Here is a 19,466-nt window from a genome sequence, read left to right on the forward strand (position 1 = left end):
AATTCGTTCAAAATCATCCAGTACTATGTACTTAAAATTCACAATCAGTTTTGTCAGTATGGAGCATAATGCTTACGAAACATACTGAAGGTAAGAAATATTTTTTTAAAAAATCGCCAATCAGTTTTATCAACAAAAACACATTTACTTTGCGTAAATGAGTTTTTCTTCAATATACAAAATGATAAGCATATTTCTTTAAATGGTGGATTAAAGCCATTCACCATACGTGTAAATTGCTTTATTTTCACAAAAACTCTCTGCTCTTGAAACACAAAAATAAAATATCTCTTCAAAGATTTGATACCTGCAAAATATTCGAAACTTATATGAACAAATCTATGTAGCACAGCTATTTTGGAGATCAAATTTTTGATTTCGTTTGTTGATTTTATGAGGATTTTATCTTTATCGAAACATCATTTTTTTCACAAAAAAAACCTTTTTTATCATATGCAAGTTTTGCTAAGCAAACGGGATCTGAATCCCCTTTTGACTATATCGCTCTGGTGAAAAAATAAATACCGATTGCTTTATCGCAGTGAAAACTGGTACAAACCAACAAATATTTTATGAAATTTATTAATGAAACAGATTTTATGAATTGAAACTGTCTTTGAAAAACCGAATTTTAATATTTTTCTTACAATTTTCAGACGTTGCATTGGAACATTCTTTTACTATTTCGAAGATGGCTATTGACACCAATCGGCTGACATCTCAAAGGTAATTTTACAAGAATATTTTCTTTATTTTTTTGTTTTCAATGATTATAAAACACGGATCTAATTACTGAAGCATGGTGCAAATTAGCTTAAGAGTGTACCACGCATTGTAGATCACACTATTTTTTATGAGAAAATCGTTTTAACAAAATAATCCTATTCATGTTCATTCGAAGAAAAACTAATTCTGAATTTTATTTTACAGAAGAGTCAAATTGAGATCTTCAACCCGTTTGGATATGGTCAGTTAGCCATGACTGTCTCATATTGATACTGTTACATTATCATGAAACGATACAGGTAATTGAAGCTAAATAATGTTTAAGACAGAAAAATCGGCGTATCGAAGACCACTTCATTCGTTAAATCAAGTTTGAAGAAGTGGTTCAAAATACAGCCAAGAACAAAATGTTCTCTTTGACGGTCACTGAAAATCTTGACTATTATGTGTGATTTAATCAGTAACTTTACTTAGAGAAGACATACTTTTTTGGAAAACACAAAATTATTTTCATCAACAATTTAACTTTTTCACTGGCTTGAGGTAGCACAGTGTCAATGTCATTTCTTTTTCGATATTCATTATTCAACTATTCAAACCTTAATAATAAATCATTTCAAAAACAGTTCACCCAAATCTAGTATGTGTATTAGGCTTGCCGAATTAGTTCTCTCTTGGATTTTTTTGTACAATGCCATAATATTGAAATTTGTGTGGATTTACCCTAAAAGACAAATTATGGGTGCAGAAACCTCAAAATCATGGTTAATTATTGACAAATATTGAGTGGTGCTATAGTGTGGCTCCAAAAGTGAACTGAAAATCGACAAATCTAATGTACAGTGCAGTGCAAAAGTTTGAGACCACCTATGTATTTTTCATACAAAATGGCGTAAAATACAATTTTTTGGGGTTTTAAAAATAAAACTTTTTATTCTCAGGAATCAATGATTTTCGGCATATTGTTTCAATATCTTATGGAAAACAAAAACGTAAATATTTAGAAAAAAATATTCACTGGTTTTGAAATGGCAAGTCTTTGAATTCAATCACAGATAAAAATGACACATTTTGTATGAAAATGAATTGTTTTTAGCTATCATTGGATTCAAAGACTTGCCATTTCAAAACCAGTGAATATTTTTTTCTAAATATTTACTATTTTGTTCTTCATAAGATATTGAAACAATATGCCGAAAATCATTGATTTCTGAGAATAAAAAGTTTTATTTTCGAAACCTCAAAAAATGGTATTTTACGCCATTTTGTATGAAAAATACATGGGTGGTCTCAAACTTTTGCACGGCACTGTATGTGTTTTTTATAAGTCCCAATTTTTTTGCATATTTTGCTCGTAAATAATTTTCAAATTTAAAATAAGACCTTTCTAAGTCACACATTTTTTTGTCATTTTATCCGGTTAATGGCATAAGCTCTATACAGTTTCTCTGTCAACCTCGCCCTGAAAAGTCAAATAATTTGGTGAAATTTCGATCAATTTTGATTGCTTTACAATGAGGATAATAATTACCGATTGATTTGCGAAAATGAGAATAACCATTTTGGCTGCAATTTTTCTCTTTGAAAATATTGTACTGATTTAACGTGGTTTTATCTAAAATAAGGCTTTCTTAAAAGCGACATTTTAATTCATTTATTTTCGTTGTTTATTTACAGTGTTTTCTTCAAAGTTCAGCTTTAGTTTACAGCCTCTTATCGAAGTGGATAAGGTAAATACGTTATAAAATATTATGTTGAAAAATATAAGCCACTTTCGAAGAAATTTAAAATGATGACAAAAATTACCGATTGATCGTTGATATGAGAATACCACTTGGCTGCAATTTTATATTGTATCTGATTTAAATGCTAGACAAAAAAACTCCTTGTAAAATCCTTTATGAATCTAATCATTGCTATTCGAAATTTTACAGTTTGATGTCTTCAGGAAAGTAGAATGGAATGCTGGAGTTTCAGAAGAAATGGTAAGAATCAATCATATTGTCTGTTCATTTTGCAAAATTGAAAAAAATATATTTGAAGTCGTTTGTTTTACAAAGGATGATTCTACTCATATTAGTCTTCTTTTCCCGACATAATGATATTGATGACACTCAATAGATACTGATTCCATAAAACAAATACTTCTATCCGATCAATTTTATTTAATCAAAACTAATGGAAATTGCTTTGTTGTCATTACAGTTGCGTTGAATCAAAGGTTCTTAGAAGGACGGCCATTACAGAGACGTTCCGTTGATCAAAAGGTAAATTTCAAATTTCAGGTAACACTTGATATTAATCAAATGTATTTAAAGAGAAAAAATGATTTTAATAAAGTTAATCCGATTGGTAAAAACCAATAAATGTTGTTGTTGTTCTTTGACAATTCTTCGCAATCCTATCTTTTTATCACTTTTATTGAATTTGTAATGCGCATCTGAATGCGCTTTTGGAAACTTAAAGCTATCACCCAATTTGAATTGAAAAGGTAACTGTTTTTTTTTCTCGCAATAAAAGGCTACTTGAATAGACACTAAAAATGGCATGAAAAAAGTAAGTAACACTCTATTTGCTGAGCACAAACTTTAAATATTCGTTCGCTGAACGAGTCGCTTGTTTTTATAATTGGCGCGCAATGCATAGCACGTGTCTCCACCAATCGTCAATAATATGTACAATATTCGATTTGACATTTTTACTGTCAGTACAATGCATACTATGCAGAAAAACACAGTCGACCAATTGCTTTGTCTCAATGGCAGACGCAGAGTTTTGAATAAAAAAAGCGCATTTAGATAAGAAATACCATCGTAGCTATCGTGGTGAAAACATTTAAATAATTATTGCGATTATTTATTCAGAATTAAAACAAAAAATCATCACGTTTTCGGTTCGTCATGGATCCAGCACCAAAGCGAAGCCGACTTGATTTCCAAGTAGCCAGCACGAGCACGTCCTATTCATCTGTGAATAATTTCACCAAACAAATTATACAAACTGGTGAAATTTTTCGCTTAAACGACGATTGCTTCGAAGCGATTTTCTGTTGGTTGTGCGCTGAAGACTTGCCCGCATTCAGTGAAACCTGTGTGCGTATACACAGTTTAGTAAAAATATATTTTGTGCGTCGATATGCAAACAAACGTACTGAAATAGAAAGACTGAATGGCATTGTATGTGATGACAATCACCACTCTAATTATAATCAATTATACATATTGAATCTTTACAGATCGCCGTGAAGAAGTATGCACCACTAAAAGATGTCATTCAATCGATCGCATTTTGTGGCGATCACAAGCCACAAAAAACATGGGATTGGGAATTGCAATATAAACATAATCACGTCAATGATTTACTGCTTTATTATATGCAGTCCGAGTGCAATAAACATCCAAGATTTTTGAGCTTTGAACGAATGGCATTGAATAAAATGGACGGCGCATGCATCGCAAATGCTCTGGAAACGGTAGACGAGGCTGTCTTTCAGAATTGCGAATTGGATGATTTTTACACCAATATTCTTCGGTATTGTGACAATATCAAAAGATTAACCGTGAAAAAGTGCGACATAATTTATGCGGAAGATACATCATGGTTGAATCAACGATATCCAACGCTTGAAAGTTTGAAAATTCATCTGGACGCATCACTGGATCTTTCGGTATTGGATGAATTTTTCGCACAAAATTCACAGATCAAAAAATTCGCATACATATCTCGGTTGTCCAAGCATCCAACGAAAATCGATAAGGTATTGTGCGCAATCAGACATTTGCAATTGGAAGAACTATTTCTAACCTTTGCCGTTGCGTGTAAATTTCATGACATTTATGCACAACTTCTGGTCATATCGCAACAACCACAATTTAAACGTTTAGCTTTGGAATTCGGAAGCTGTTTGGTAAAAGATATTTTAATTGACAATCTAAATAATCTAGCCTGCCTCGACAAATTGTATGCTTTACATATTCGTGATGTTGACTTTGCCAAAGATCTTCCAACTAACATCGATGTACTGACCAACTTAAAGGAATTATATTTGAATCATACCCCAAATACTGCGTATGCAGCTGAAAAACTTGCAATGATTACACCAAATTTAGAACTATTGGTAATCCGGGATTCCGTTTATTATACACCGAGCTTTGCTGACTTTGTTCAACCGTTCATCGAATTTTTGCCAAAATTAAAGAAAATCGTTTTGTCATACGATGTGTTTTCCGGATTCAAACAACGAATTCCCGCTTTGAATGAAAAACGACAAAAACTACAAGGAGCATGTCCCGTGCATATTTGGTTGCCATTAAAATTTCCATTGAAAGAACAACCGACAATTGTTGGAAAGAGTTTGATTCAAATACGACCAATGCTTGATGTATATGAACACTATTAGAATCGATCGAATCTGAATTTGTTTAACGATTAAAGTGGACGTTCGATGCGATTTTGCTAGTACCATTGAATTGTAGACATGACTATAAACTTTTTAATGAATTGACTTGAATTGTTTAAATAAAATGTATCATTTTAAATTTAAAAATTGGAACACTCGTGTTTATGAAATTATTTGACTATGGTAAAATAATAGAATTTGAAAGCGGAAGTAATTTGAATGGTAAAAAAGCGAAAATGTCTGAGGTGAGACCATCTTATCGAAATCAATTTTTTTTTCGGTTTAAAATTTAATAAAAAAGTAATCTGTGCCCACATTGCGACAAGCATATTGAAGGAATCTCAAAATGGTTTGACATTTTAAGGATATCGCATCTATGTAGTATGTACTATTCGTGGTTTGTTGGATTTTGGTCATGTGCATGTATTTGCTTGCTTCTTCTTCCTTACATGACATTTCTATCAACTTCGATTTCTATTGATTTTTTCAATGAAAAACCATTAAAAAATCTCATCAATTGCGCATAATTTCTATTTTTACTCTGGATAATCCCTAAAAGCAATGACCAAATGAATAAATAAGAAATCACATTTATTCGTGTCTACTGTCTAAATAAAATAAACAATCGTCAAGATGGAAATACCAATTCCGAGTTCACTCCGATCGTAGCAAATAGCGTCCGAAGCTCGTTGACAACAGTAAATTCAAGTAGCTGTGCACATTTTTCCACTCTATCCCACTGAATTGTGTCGGGTGGAAAAATTTCCGAAATATATCCATGATAATGTGGTAAAAAGGTGCTTTTCCTTCTCAAACTCATTCGTTTTTCTTTCAGTACTTACGAAATGACAGAGCAAGAAATGCAAATGTTAGAGTACGTATAAACTATAAAGGTAAAAAGTTAAAAAAATTCTTTATATTTTTCTGTCAAAAATGTTTTTTTTTTTCTAATAATTTATTGAGTTACTTCAATTCGGTGTATCTCATCTTATAGACTATAACATTTCTTTTCTTTAATTGTTACATTTTTGTTTTTATTTCAAACTTTACAAAGACAACATGTTTGTATGGGATTCGTTTGCAATTTTAATCAATAATTTTAATATTAAATCAATGAAATTCGTAGTTTTTTTTAATATTCCTTTTGCTAACAATACATTTTGCTTTTCTTTTCCATTGCAAATATTTCCACACCGAATTGGAAATATCGTTCACATTTGCTAGAATCCCATAATGTGTTTAAACTAAAAATAAAGACGATAATTCACATATTAAGATAGTTTTGTTTTGTTCATTTTGTTATTCTTGATGCGTTTTCCACATAGATTTAGCATTAATTAGCTATTTTATTATCATGCGTTTTCATTACAAGAAAATTTTCTACTCTTTATAAACTATAGCAACTAAACAATTAGTCAGACTTCTAATTTTTCAATAAATGAGATTATTTCATTGACCACAAAGAAAAAACATTGCAGCTTTGATTGAATTAATATTGTGATTATATAAAAAAAAATGTAAAAACGAAAATTGTACCAAAAAAAAAAAGATTCACTACACACAGATAAAAGAAGAAACATCTCACGTTTGAAGTGAATTTTGTTTATGTTTTTTTTTTTTTTGATAAAAGTTGGGTTGTATAATTAGGAATTACATCAAGTAAAGGTGTTGTCATTATCGACTCTTTCTTATCTAAAATATAATGAAGAAAAAAAGAGGAAAAAAAATAAAAAATAAAATATAAGATAAACGAAAATGCGATAAAAAACTAAATTTTTTTCAAATAGAGTACTTGAAATTGGCTATTATTTTCAAGATATAGATTCAAATATGTTAATTGAATTTCCGCGCCCAATTTTAACTACTTGAAGCACCGCATTATTATAACAACAAAAACATTTCAAAAAAAAATTGAAAAAGGTCTTTCATTGAAGTGAAGAATAGAAAGAAAGATAGAAAGAAAAACTATATGAAACCAAGCGAAGGCAGTTTATGTTATAAGTCATCGTGGCTTCTTAGATCTATGTAATGTTTATGGTTGAGGTACACATCGCCTTGTCATTGTGGAAAAATACGATTTGAATTTATTTTTGCTGTTGCTGTTGCTGTCGTCGTCAATTTACGAAATAAACTTGTTCGTAATATATTACAGACTATTTAAAGAATTATTTATGTGCATCATTTCTACATTGCTTCAAACGTTTCAAGTTATCGTAATAATAAGCATTTATTCGCGGAAATATCCACGCACCTTTGACGATATTTTACGCACTCGTCCTCTGCTACTGATACTGATTTGCTCTTCGGCTTCTTCATCCTCATCATCGAAATCACTGTTTGATGTTTCATCTCCATAATACGTTTTGTTCACCTCACGTCGTGGATTACCTGTACCCGAACTATTCCATGTGGTCCTGTGTAACATAGAATAAACTTCATGAATAGATTGTTAACTGCTAAAAACACTGGTAATTTTAGAAATACATACCGGCCCTGTGTTGCTTGTCGTTTTGTTCGATGGTTATCATCTTCTTCGGATTCCTCATTATAGTGTGGCCGTTTTTGTGATCGACAACTTCGTGTGGATGAGGATGCTGTTGCACTCGATGCACCAGTTGGCGGTGTTTGGCTAATATGTTCATCAGAATATCGTGTCAAATGTCGGCTTGGTCGACTACGTGTCGGCGATTCAGTGACCATTAAATGCAACGGCTTATCATCGTCTGGATCACTTTCATTGTCAGCATTTGTATTACTTTTGGGCGTTCGATTCCGCAAACGACCAGATATACTCTCGGGTATTCGCAGAGGATCGACTGGAGTTTCAGTGTTGCTTACATGTGATTTATCATGTTCGTCGGGACTTCGTTGTAACCGTGACATTTGATTTATTCGCCGTGAATGACGAAGTGTCGAAGGACCCGGTTCACCATAATTATGGTCTTCTTGTACCTGTTGAAATATAACAATTACAATGAATAACGTTATTTTTTACATGAAATAAACGCTAGGCGCTATTCTTACCTGATTTCTTCGTATTTCAATCTGTGATGTTGACTCTACAGTTGTGGAACGTGTTACACTATGATAACTGTGACTTGATGCTACTGTAGTGGATGTGCTGCTAGTTGATACGGTCATTTGTTTGCGTCGAATCATTTCACGTGTGCGTGGTATTGGGCTACCATTCTGTTGAACCGGCGACGTGGTATCAACAAATTCGGTTGTTGGTACTGTCGCAGTGACTGAACGTGGACTTAAACCGCGTGGGCTTCGCTTTGATCGACTTTGACTCGCAACAATTTGACTAAGGAGTTGATCATCATCACTATCATCATCGTCGTCGGAATCTTGATTTATCGTACCATTATTTCGACTAGAATTGTGACGTGTTGATCGAATTGGTCTTGGTGTATCTTCATGCACAGCACCATCTGGTAAAATTTGTCGCCGTAATCGTGTGCGATTGTCATGTGTATTTCCTACAACATTGCGACGACTTGATGTTGTAACTTCCGGATCATCAAAGCTATCATCGTCTTGAACACGTTTTGATGTTGTACGCCGTGACGGTAGCAACGGTGTGTCCGAATCGTCGGATTGTTGCCGTCGATTACTACTTCTTGTCGATCGAACTGGTGATTGTCTTGGTTTTGGTGTTCGTGTCGGTCGATAGCTATCCTGTTGAGCATCTTCTTCGTCATCACTTTGCTCATCTTCACCATCCACCTCGTCTTCGTTTTCACTTTCATCGTCTTCGTTCACTTCAACATCATCCTCTCCGGCTTCTGACTCATTTTCTTCGTTTTCACTTTCATCGTCGCTGATTTGATTTTTTTGATTTTTTCTCGGTCGACCTCTTGATCGTTTACTATTTTGACTATTAACTGGCACCGTTGGTTCATCATCTTCGGCCGGTTCTTCATCGGACGATTCGTGTAATATGAGACGTCGCGGCCGTTTGCTAGACGTTGATGTTGACGTTCCATTTGTTCGTCGATGTTTCTTTTTCGATGATCTACGACTGCTCTTTGGTTCAGTTGGATCATAGTTTTCCGACTCATTTTCCGATTCACTTTCGCTACTAGGTTCGCTACTAGGTTCGTCTTCATTGTCACTTTCGAAACGACGGGTTCGTTTGATGCGATATCCACTTGGGCCCGCTTCCGTTTGCGATGATGTAACACCATTCGGCGCATGATTCGATTGTCGTGCACGAATCTGTCGCATTGGTCGACCAGTACTATTGGATGGCGTCTCGCCATTCATTACATCAACATCTTCATCTTCATCGCTTATATGACGACGTACACGAGTGTATTGACGTGAGGTGCTTGGACCACCATTTGTATGTGCATATGACGTTGATGCACCGCCATTTCTACGACGTTCATTTCGAACGCGAGCCGCTCGATTCAACGAAGAACGTTTGAAAATCTTTTTCATTTGCTCTTCGAACAAATTACTCAATCGCAATGTCATGGAATAAATCTGTGAAATAAATTCAAACACAATTGTTTTTTTTTTTTTTTTGTTAAATTTGTTACTTCGAATCATGGCGGATGAACGACTAAAGCAAAATAAACGAACTCGAACGTGATTCTCGTTTTCTTTAAAATTACGACAACTTATCAATAAAATAATACCAATTATCAGCTTTTTACACTTATAAACGAAAAAAACAACAGATACCATGTGGCCAATTGAAATTTGAATTGCTGCAAGCGAAGCCTTCTCGAATTCAATGTTACATTTTCTTTGGTTTTTCATGCAAATTTTGATCGAAACAAATATTTACAAAAAAAAATTTAGTACGTTGAGAATATAATTGCTTGATTATGTGTAAAGATGAAGGCTTTTAACCGCTTACCGACGTACGTTCCTTTCGATTATCGAATGACATTTTTTTATATGTGTGTATGTGTTAAATTTTTGGTTTGAATTACAAACGACGAAGGGGAGGAAAAGTGGCAAATTTGTTTTTTTGATTTTTGATTTTGTGTGTGCAAATATTTCGAGCATGTAACGTTCATGATTTTATGATATATAGACCAGACAAAAAGCATGAAGGAAAGAAGAATGAGTTCAATGGAATTGTTTATGATTACATTTAATTCATTTAGTGCTAATTAAGCAAATGAAGGAATAGGTACTTACTCTGGATCGAGTGTTGGTGTTATATAGTCGTGAGTTGGAGAAAATCATGCGTACATCTTTCAAGAATTCCGATTTAGATTGATAACTGCCAATCAATAATTCTTCTTTGACCGTTCTCAAATCCATTGGCGAGTCAATGATTTGTAAGTAGTCTGAAAATATGAACAGAGTGTGGTTTATTTCAAGATATCCTTAAAAAATCACTGTGCGAATCAATTATTGTTATCATGTATATTTTACCTGGATGATCAATTGTGTCGACCGGTTCTCGGAACGGAACGGAATCATCATGATTCCAAATAATTTCCAAAACTTGCCGGCATTTATCTCGCCAATCACCACTACCACTACTTCCGCTGCTATTGAGAGCTGCGCCTCTGCGTGATCTATATAAAACGAAATGAATGAAAATGAGTGTTTTTCCCTCTATTTGCACACGCAAAAGTAACTTACCGTCTTCGGCCAGCTGGTGTTATGCTGCCAGTGCTTGTGCCTGGTTGTTGATTATCCTCCGAATCGGATGTATATGTAGCCATTAGTTGATGGTATACTGCATTTACATCGATATCTGGAGCCCTGAAAAATGCCATTTAAATGGGGTTTTAGTCACTGAAATCGCAAAATAAGAGTGTAAATCTGTACACTTACTGTATAATTCGTAAACATAGATCGGTGATGATTCGTGCATTTTTAACGATGTGACTGTCGCTTTGATTGAATTGTTCGGCATTCGTGGCCAAATATCGAACGTCAAATTGTGCAGATGCGATGCGTCGATAGAAATGATTTTCGAACCTTGCTTTGATCGTAGTCAAATCAATTGGATATTCAACAACAAATGCGTACGTTGGATAAATGTTTAAATCAACAGGTACCAAAAATGGATCGGCTATTGCCAAGCCCATCACTTCTTCTAAGCCCGCAACGATGCGACGACAGGTGCCATCTCGATCTCCACGCGGCCATTCTTCACTAGTCGGTTGATACAACATCATTTGTAATTCTTCGGCTAAAACCTGAACAACGCCACCTACTTCATTCGGTAATCTACTATTATCAATTGGTTCCATATCCCATGGGCTCATTCGTTCCGTTTCGCCGCTATCCCATCGAATTTGGAAACACATAAACAACGAATCGGGAAATTCTTCCGAGTACGGTACACGACTTGTGATTTGACCCATCCACCAACCGTCATCGATCATACAACGAAAACGATCTCCAGTTGCCCACAATCGATTCACGGCCGTATCATATGTCTGTTTCAATACAAGGAAATCCAAAACATCTGCCATATCGTGATATTTTATGGTGAATCGTTGATTTTTCAACGTTCCATCATTGTTCATCAGTGCCAGTTTTAAGCAACAAAGTCGTGGCGGTCGTATTTCATATTTGATTCCAATCACTTTGACAAATTCAAAGTCACGTAAATCCAAACGAGCCCACGGTTCGGCGCCGACATTTTTGTAAACATTTTTATGTTGCACAGCTTCAAGATAACATTTATGGCCTTGACGGAAATAAACAACTTCATCGCCCATTTGAGGATAGTATGGTGCTTTGCGTGGTATAACTTCGGACAGCCACTCTGGTGGCCGATAAATCTCAGGAATTTCATTGTTATCACCAATTGGTAAATTTCGTCTGCCAGCCACGCGACCAGCAGTTTGATTGCTTGGCCCTTCGCTTGGCGAATATGAACGTGGTTTGACACGTTTGCGTCGCGATCGTTTCGGTGGCACAAGTGTTGCTTGTTCAGCATCCGGATTCACCCAGTCTGAATAGGCTGAACTTTGTGAATCGCTACTATCCGAACTTGATGATAATTGATCTTCTGCCAATGTTCCATCACTTGAATCACTTGAAACACTCGTTGCACTATGATCATCATCGTCATCATCATCAACATCCTGTTGTTGTTCACGTTCTCTAACCGCACGCGTACGATACGTTGCAGCACGATTTACTGCTTGATATCCATTGACTTGTAATGTATTGGCACTGCGTGTACGACCAACAATTCGACGGCCACGTACATGAATTGGACCACGCGATACGGCCGATGAATTTGGATTCGATGTACTAATCATAATCGGTTTTCGGCGCAACTCTTTTCGATAATGATCCATTTCTTGGAGACCAGCTTCGTAGACGGTAGTGCGTAGCATTTTAATACGTGATATTGGCATTGGTCGTATATACATTCGTCGTAGCCATTTGATGGATTGTATTCCACTTTCCCAATTGCCAACTGTTCGTCGAATGCCTTCTTCTTCACGTCGAGCTGGAAGTCGATTTAGATTCAAGCGATCAGCATTTTGACCAGCATTTGCTGCGTTTGGAGCGTTTAATCGATTTTGTGCAGCAGCTGCTGCTGCTTCAGCTGGTGCTATACCTTGTTGAAAGGCACCGCCGACATTTCCTCCACGAATTTGATTGTCAACATTGCCGTTTCGTTCAGTTCCAACGTCAGCCATTCCACCGGCACCTTGACGATTTGCCAATGCTAAAAAAAATGATAATTAACCATCGTTAGTCATCATCGTTTGACGTTTTTCGATTGAAATACGAAACATAACATAAAAAAAAAACATACCTGCAATCAGACGATCAATGTGTGAAACTGCATTTCCTTCCACCACTTCAATACCCTCCGGTCCAACGGAAATATTCGGTACGAGTTGATCGGCGGTACAACTTTCACGGCCTGGAACTAGTTTTTGCATAATTGGTGGATACGGATTGCCGTCGACATCAACTAAAAACGGTGGTGGCATCAGATGTGGAGCTGTTTGTGTTTGTTCATCCAACACAAAGTGATTACTATCACGAATGAGAGGTCGATAATCCGTGTGGAAGAACAATTCGGGCGGTAACTCCTTCAGTCTTTTGTGCCCATCACCAAAACCATACATCAACACATGGCCATGTGAGTCGGTTGCTGCAATTATCGTACCATCCGGTGACCATTTTGCGTCATACAGGCCACCATGTCCTTGGCCATCGATTAAATTGGAAAAATTGGCAAGCGATACACCTTCTTTTACATCCCATATGAATAACTTTCCATCATGTCCGGCCGATAACAAAATGTGCGGATCTTTCGGGTGAGATTCCAACACGTACAATTCATCGGTGTGGCCACGCATTACGCGATGCAATTGTCCAGTATCCGCATTCCACACTTTTATCTGCACATGAAAAAAACCGAATTGAATATGATGTTTAAAGAGATCAAAATCGAATTATAGAAAAACAAAACGATTCAAAAGATTTCGTTGAGCATTACCGTATAATCATTAACCGCAGTGATAACATATTGATCAGTTAAATCCCATCCGACCATTGTAACGCTTAGCTTTTTATCTTTCTCTGTGGAAATTGTTGCTGGGCATGTGGGCAATTTTTTTGTCATTTCCAATCGCATTGATTTCCAATCTTGGGTCTCAAAATGCCATACAAGTGCCGTGCCATCTTTGCTGCCAGATACGAAACGGAGACTATTGTGTGCCCATTGAATTGAATCGACTGTGTCACTGTGTGCTTCGACCTCTAAAATTCGTTTTGGCCCTTCGTCAGCCATTTGGTAAACGCGTACATTGTGATCGGCTGAACCGGCCGCCAAAAAGTGACCTCCTGGTGAAAAGGCAGCATAAATCATTTGCGCCTGACCCGGCCGCATTTTTTCATGATATTGTGTTGGTTTTGATCTATTAAATTATTGAATATTATGAAAATTGTTTGAACATTTGAAAACAATGTGAAATTGAGGTCATACACATTACACAATACTCCTAATAATACTTACGCAAATTGTACTTTTCCATCTCGTGATGTGGTGTATTGAAAAAATGCAACTGAACCGTCTGTACTTGTTGTGACGAGATATTTTTGATAATCCTTTGGCGATGGACAAAAATTGACCGATGTTATTCGACCGGTGTGACTGCAAAGAACGGCAACCGGACTTGCTGTTTGCATATCCCATACACGTACAATGTGATCCAATGAACCGGCTGCCAACAGAGTATTATCCAAATTCACAGCAATGTCTGTAATTTCGGCCGATGCACCACGAAATGTGCACAATAGTCGACCATCAATTGCACTCCATACTTTGACGAGTAGATCATCGGCACCGGTTATTATGTATTTTCCGGTTCGATCGAATAAGACACAGTACACAGCTGACAAATGACCCAGCGTTCGGCGTTGTAACTGTGCTTTACTATAAAACTGATTTGTTATTGCTAATTTTCGAGTGCATGGTCCAGACGATTCACGTCCGTACAAAACTTTAACTGTAAATGAATCAAAACGATTAAAGAAATGGTTATGCCTGTAATTTGGTACTGGGTGCTCTCGTTTTGTATGCAAGAGATATGAAAAGTATCAGACTTACCTAGATTATGTGTCAATTTTCGGTTTGAATCGAGTAACGGCATCGAATGCATTCGTGTACAGTAGTCGACTAACGATTTTTGCCTCGAGCAATTTTCGTCTGATCTCAAAACACTCTGACGACCAGCACCCAATAATGTATGAATGCCGGCCACACTCGGCGGAATCTGCTTCTCCAAGAGTGTTGTGATTCTGGCGCATACCTCAAGCAAATGATTTGGTCCGATGTGAGCATATTTTCGTTCCTATTTTGATATTTTTTTTATTTCAAACATTAAGAAAATGTCGTTAAGCATTTCGATATGATTTTCAATATATAATATAAAAACAAGCATATTCATTTCGATTGAGTTCAAAGTACCATTGGTTCGCATATAATTTCATGTTTCATTGTAAATATTCGCTTTTGTTTCTGTTCGCATAATAACATAATAGAGCATATATTCATTTTTATAGTGTGCCTTATTGCGAACCATACAATGAAATCACATTCAACGTATGTTCTATCGAAACGTAAACAATATCATAGCAGAGAGCATTTTGAATGTATCGTCTTTTCTTGCTTTGTGTAGATGAAAAGCGCGTGTATGTGTGTATATGAATTGTATGTGAAACTTCTCCTCTTCTTTGTCATTTCCTTTGTAGTGAAAAGAGAGCAGTACATTGAGGCCGCACGCATACATTCAACACGACCCTAAAATGATCACAGTTACCACAGGAACTGTCTATGTATCTCTCTCGCTCTAGCGTTCACATTGTGAACCAAGTAAATTAACATGAACATCAACTATTCGTCTCATTCTGGCAACGACTCTATTCTTAGCACAGCAACTGAATCAGCTCTCTCCATCATGGCCGACAATGAATTTTTTCATTTTCAACGAAATTTAATATCAAACATGAAAAATTATCGAAAATAATTATTTTCGCGAAAAATTTCGAGAATGATATTTTTTTAATCAGAATTTTTGGCACTTTTCGAAAATGCAAAAAAAATGTTAAAATATTTTTTTCGGATTTTTTTCGATATTTCGCCAAAATTGCAATAAATTCCAATAAATCAATTAATTAATTGCATTTTTATGCATAAATAATGATAAAATTGCAAAAATGCCAAAAAAATGAAATTATTCAAACAATAGAAAAAATCTCATTCGCCACCTGCACACACAGTACGTACTCAATGTAATACTACAAAGATGGCTGCGTCACAAGTCTAAATGTCAATATTCACTTTCTATATACATCAAATTGATATTTAAATGAAAAATTATAATGTGTGCAACAATTTTTTTTGGTAAATTATTGAATCATATGGAATTGGGAAAAAATGTTGTGGCGAGACGATTGCAATTTGAAAATAACGCATTCAATGTGTACGAAGAATTTCACAATTCTAGGAAACAACAACAACAACAGACAAAACTATGCCAAACAATGACCTTTCATAATATATTTCGCTGATATCAGCAAGGATGCTTTATACAACAACAAAAAAATGTTCATCTAATTTCACTTTCTATAGTGCAATTCCCCGGCAACCGCCAGAAATTCATTGTGACTCGGCATGCACGGGAACGCGCCTCTCTATTTGGCTTCAAATGAAACGCTATCGGTAACTGTGTAGCACACATTACACGCGACGTGCCTTCGGCTATTCGAGTCCCGTTATCAAATATTCAATGTCCAAATAACCAAAATATGTGATGCAATGCTATGCAATTTTAAAACCTTTGTAATCGAATTACAAATTATCTTTTAAACTTCATTGAGATTTTTTTTATTGCTGTTGTCCACATGCAAATGTGAAAACACTGTTGATTTTTTTCTTATGAAATGACACTGAATTTCCAACAAAACATCTGATCGTCGATTTCAAGAAAAACGTAAACAAAAACAAAAAAAAACATGCCAAAACATACTTTATCAGGCTAGTACGGCGTGAAAATATCGTATTTTAGGTAGTTTTGGTTTCGTTTGTGCATTTGCTTTGTGTGTGCTTAAGAACGGCAGCAACAGCAACGCATACCATCAATATGGCTGCCATTGTTCAAAGTGTAGCAAAAAAAAAATTATGAACAAAAAGGACACTGATTCATGTGAAATCCAGAAAATGCAGTGTTTGATTGACTTTTTCTGCTATGGTATTTCTAACAGCCGGCTTTTTTCGTGATTTCAAACGCATTTTCAACATATTGAATGAGAGAGACACGTAATGAAAAAATGGTACTACATACGCGTACATGAAAATGCACTATTGTGATGCAATTTTCGCGTGATTGGCACATTTTCTCTTTGGCCGAGTTTTATTTTCTTTTTACGTACATGTTTTTACATCAACATATTATATCCAAGAATGAAATTTGAAAAAAAAGAATGAAAAACATGCAAAAACTTACCAATTCACTGTATGTCTGTTCATGTGATGTACCTTCCCAGTCTATTCGCGGTGGCAATATCTGTCGAAGAAAAACAACAACAAATGAAAATTCCAAAGGATATAAACATTTTCCGCCGATTTTTTCTTCTCTTCATTTATTGCGATGGCATTGAAACGGATTCATCTTCAATCAAAAATTATGCAATGTTCAATGAAATCCAGCATTAAATTCAATCATAAGAGACAAAATGAACCGAGGTCAAGGAACTTTTTGTTTATTGTTGATTAGTAAAATGTGCTCAATTGATGTTGTTTTGAATGCGGTCTATTTTTTGCATTGAATTGATATTATTAAGAAAATTGTCTTTGGCCGTACATTCATCGGAGCCAACAACGAAGTAGCTCATGTATTTTACGAGAACCACTTTGTTTTGCGAGAACAATTCTTTTTCGAAAAAAATAAATCTTTTTGTTGTCGGTGTATAAACAAAAATTGTTTTGTTTTGACAGGAATGTTAAGCACGTGCCGGATAATCGCGCGATTTTTTATAACATGTGATACAAATATTCAATTAACTATGCAAATCAATCACCGATCAATTTCATCATTCACATTATTTTCACGAAATTTGTTCACTTTTAAATTCAACACATTGGCACTTAAAAAAAAATTGGCCAAAAGAAAAGACACTTTTTGGCGGTTTTGTTTAAAAACTTACGAGAAAGGCAACAAAATATGTACAAAATATTCGGTTCGGCCGAAAGCCACTGTATGAAAATTTCGCCTAATAAATATCGAACAACGTGTAATTTTGAATAATGCTTACCTTCTGTTTTTCAATTTCAGCAATAAGAACCTAAATTATTGGGAAAAAAATGCGAAAAATTAGAGATTAAAAAAGTGGCCAAAACGATGTAGCGTTCGTTTTTCCATAGAATGAAAGTATAGAGCTTTTTTTTGTTACCTCGCCAACATGCTTAAATGGTCCATTTGCCAGAAATTTCGAAATAAGGAAGTACAATTCTGCAATCAAAATTCAGTTAAATAATTGAATTAATGAATTTTGTGGTAATTTCAATGAAAAAATGCACAGAAAATGTGCCATACGACACAAAAAACCAAATTCATTTTTCACAATAATGATGGCCGTCATACAACGAACAACACACATACCTGCCACAATATTATTTTCGATTGCACGATTATCCATTTTATTTGTTCACTATATGTTCAATTTTTTGTATTTCAATCACTTCACCATTAAATATTCAACCAAAATTTATTCACTTTAATGCAAACTAAAATATTATTTCAAACATTTAGACGCAAGTAAAGTAGAAAATTTTATTTTATTACGATTATTTTTTGTGCTGCTTCTCTGCTGCTGCTACTAACTTTGAACACTTCACTTTCCTTTGCTTCGACGATTCAGCAGCTCTCGTTGTGTGCTATGCTGTGTAAAACGCCATTTAAGTCGTACGTATTGTATGTGTTCATTTTTCTCGGGCTATACACAGAATGAATAGATTGTGAGGTAGAGAGAAACAGAATGGTAAAACTGTGCGCGATACACAGACGATATGTTTGACTGGCTCGAGTTGTGTGTATTCGCTTTAGAATGAATATATATATATATATACATATGTACGTAGGATATATGTGTGTATATTATACGACAGAGTGTCTTGTATTACACAATGAACTCACAGGCAGACGGGTAAATCCAGTGTGAGGTAGAGTGTGATGAGTGTATGTTGTGTCGTGCATCATGCCATTGGTTTGAGTGAAATGCATTGAATGAAATACCCGTATTATTCGGAATTGAAATACAAATGGAGACGCCGCACACAATTTTCTTTCACATGCAATGGAAAAAGAGTAGACATTTGATGCTGCTATTTGTTATCAAACATTCACATGCTTTCAAGTTTTATTTATGTTTTTCATTGTGCATTTTTCATTCGTAAAATTTGACCTACGATGGAAAACAGCTGCCGGCTAATGATAACTGAGCAATAAAATCACCTGTGAAAAATTGGAGAAAAACAAATTTTCCTCCATCAACGAAACAATCGTACATCGAAATAATTTCATAAAAACATTATGATTGCATTTATTTTGGCGATTGAAACAAAAATGTTTACAATTTATTTTTTTGGTCGATGAAAACATTCGATTTGTAAAATCAACATCAATTACGCATGGTACATGTTTCCGCTTCAAGTCTTGAATTGCGAATGAACAGTGCTGTGAAGACGAACTGTGAATTTGACATGTAATGAAATGGAGCATCAGACACACACATACATGCACACACGTACGCACATAAATCCGATTCACTGAACTGAAAACGTTCAAAGTGAAACGTCAGATCACAAGAACAAGACGTTACACAAATG

General features: G+C 35.3%; 3 protein-coding genes across 6 annotated transcripts in view; 2 read left to right on the top strand and 1 right to left on the bottom strand.

The window, feature by feature from the left end:
• Positions 1 to 3,043, top strand: part of LOC116339927 (hrp65 protein-like) — a 10,522-nt gene extending 7,479 nt beyond the window's left edge. The window contains exons 6-10 of the transcript XR_004201044.1: positions 657 to 726; positions 931 to 1,025; positions 2,404 to 2,456; positions 2,661 to 2,711; positions 2,932 to 3,043. The gene's annotated coding sequence lies outside the window, so the exon portion shown is untranslated. The remainder of the gene's footprint in view (positions 1 to 656; positions 727 to 930; positions 1,026 to 2,403; positions 2,457 to 2,660; positions 2,712 to 2,931) is intronic.
• Positions 3,044 to 3,455: 412 nt separating this feature from the next.
• On the top strand, positions 3,456 to 5,278 carry LOC116339619. 2 transcript variants are annotated; one of them, XM_031765608.1, is made up of 2 exons: positions 3,456 to 3,902; positions 3,962 to 5,278. In XM_031765608.1, exons 1-2 carry the CDS (start codon positions 3,627 to 3,629, stop codon positions 5,123 to 5,125), a joined length of 1,440 nt encoding a protein of 479 aa, XP_031621468.1. In that variant the 5' UTR covers positions 3,456 to 3,626; the 3' UTR covers positions 5,126 to 5,278. The 2 variants fall into 2 exon arrangements, with proteins under 2 accessions (XP_031621468.1, XP_031621469.1); XM_031765609.1 differs by having other exon boundaries at positions 3,456 to 3,818.
• A 1,449-nt stretch (positions 5,279 to 6,727) lies between these two features.
• Positions 6,728 to 18,283, bottom strand: LOC116339443 (bromodomain and WD repeat-containing protein 3). Of its 3 annotated transcripts, XM_031765314.1 has the most exons (16): positions 18,241 to 18,283; positions 18,032 to 18,090; positions 17,894 to 17,923; positions 17,086 to 17,145; positions 14,688 to 14,931; positions 14,094 to 14,586; positions 13,575 to 13,995; positions 12,882 to 13,476; positions 10,931 to 12,791; positions 10,736 to 10,858; positions 10,523 to 10,668; positions 10,283 to 10,434; positions 8,150 to 9,616; positions 7,614 to 8,077; positions 7,377 to 7,539; positions 6,728 to 6,817 (listed from the first exon to the last, which is right to left on the bottom strand). In XM_031765314.1, exons 1-16 carry the CDS (start codon positions 18,275 to 18,277, stop codon positions 6,800 to 6,802), a joined length of 6,333 nt encoding a protein of 2,110 aa, XP_031621174.1. In that variant the 5' UTR covers positions 18,278 to 18,283; the 3' UTR covers positions 6,728 to 6,799. The 3 variants fall into 3 exon arrangements, with proteins under 3 accessions (XP_031621174.1, XP_031621173.1, XP_031621175.1); XM_031765313.1 differs by lacking the exon at positions 6,728 to 6,817 and having other exon boundaries at positions 6,926 to 7,539; XM_031765315.1 differs by lacking the exon at positions 6,728 to 6,817 and having other exon boundaries at positions 7,410 to 7,558.
• Between the last annotated feature and the right edge of the window lie 1,183 nt (positions 18,284 to 19,466).

This window comes from Contarinia nasturtii, unplaced genomic scaffold, assembly GCF_009176525.2.
Source record: "Contarinia nasturtii isolate CC-2019 unplaced genomic scaffold, AAFC_CNas_1.1 Cnas_scaffold_533, whole genome shotgun sequence".
NCBI lineage: Eukaryota > Metazoa > Arthropoda > Insecta > Diptera > Cecidomyiidae > Contarinia > Contarinia nasturtii.

What these genes read in the sequence shown, in the direction of transcription:
- LOC116339619 (XM_031765608.1), top strand. Translation starts at nt 3,627, where the DNA reads ATGGATCCAGCACCAAAGCGAAGCCGACTTGATTTCCAAGTAGCCAGC. An exon ending in TAGAAAGACTGAATGGCATT is followed by an intron (nt 3,903 to 3,961) that starts GTATGTGATGAC and finishes GAATCTTTACAG; the next exon opens with ATCGCCGTGAAGAAGTATGC.
- LOC116339443 (XM_031765313.1), bottom strand. Translation starts at nt 18,277, where the DNA reads ATGGATAATCGTGCAATCGAAAATAATATTGTGGCAG. An exon ending in ACACCAGCTGGCCGAAGACG is followed by an intron (nt 10,669 to 10,735) that starts GTAAGTTACTTT and finishes CGTTTTATATAG; the next exon opens with ATCACGCAGAGGCGCAGCTC. An exon ending in ACACCAACACTCGATCCAGA is followed by an intron (nt 9,617 to 10,282) that starts GTAAGTACCTAT and finishes TTTATTTCACAG; the next exon opens with ATTTATTCCATGACATTGCG.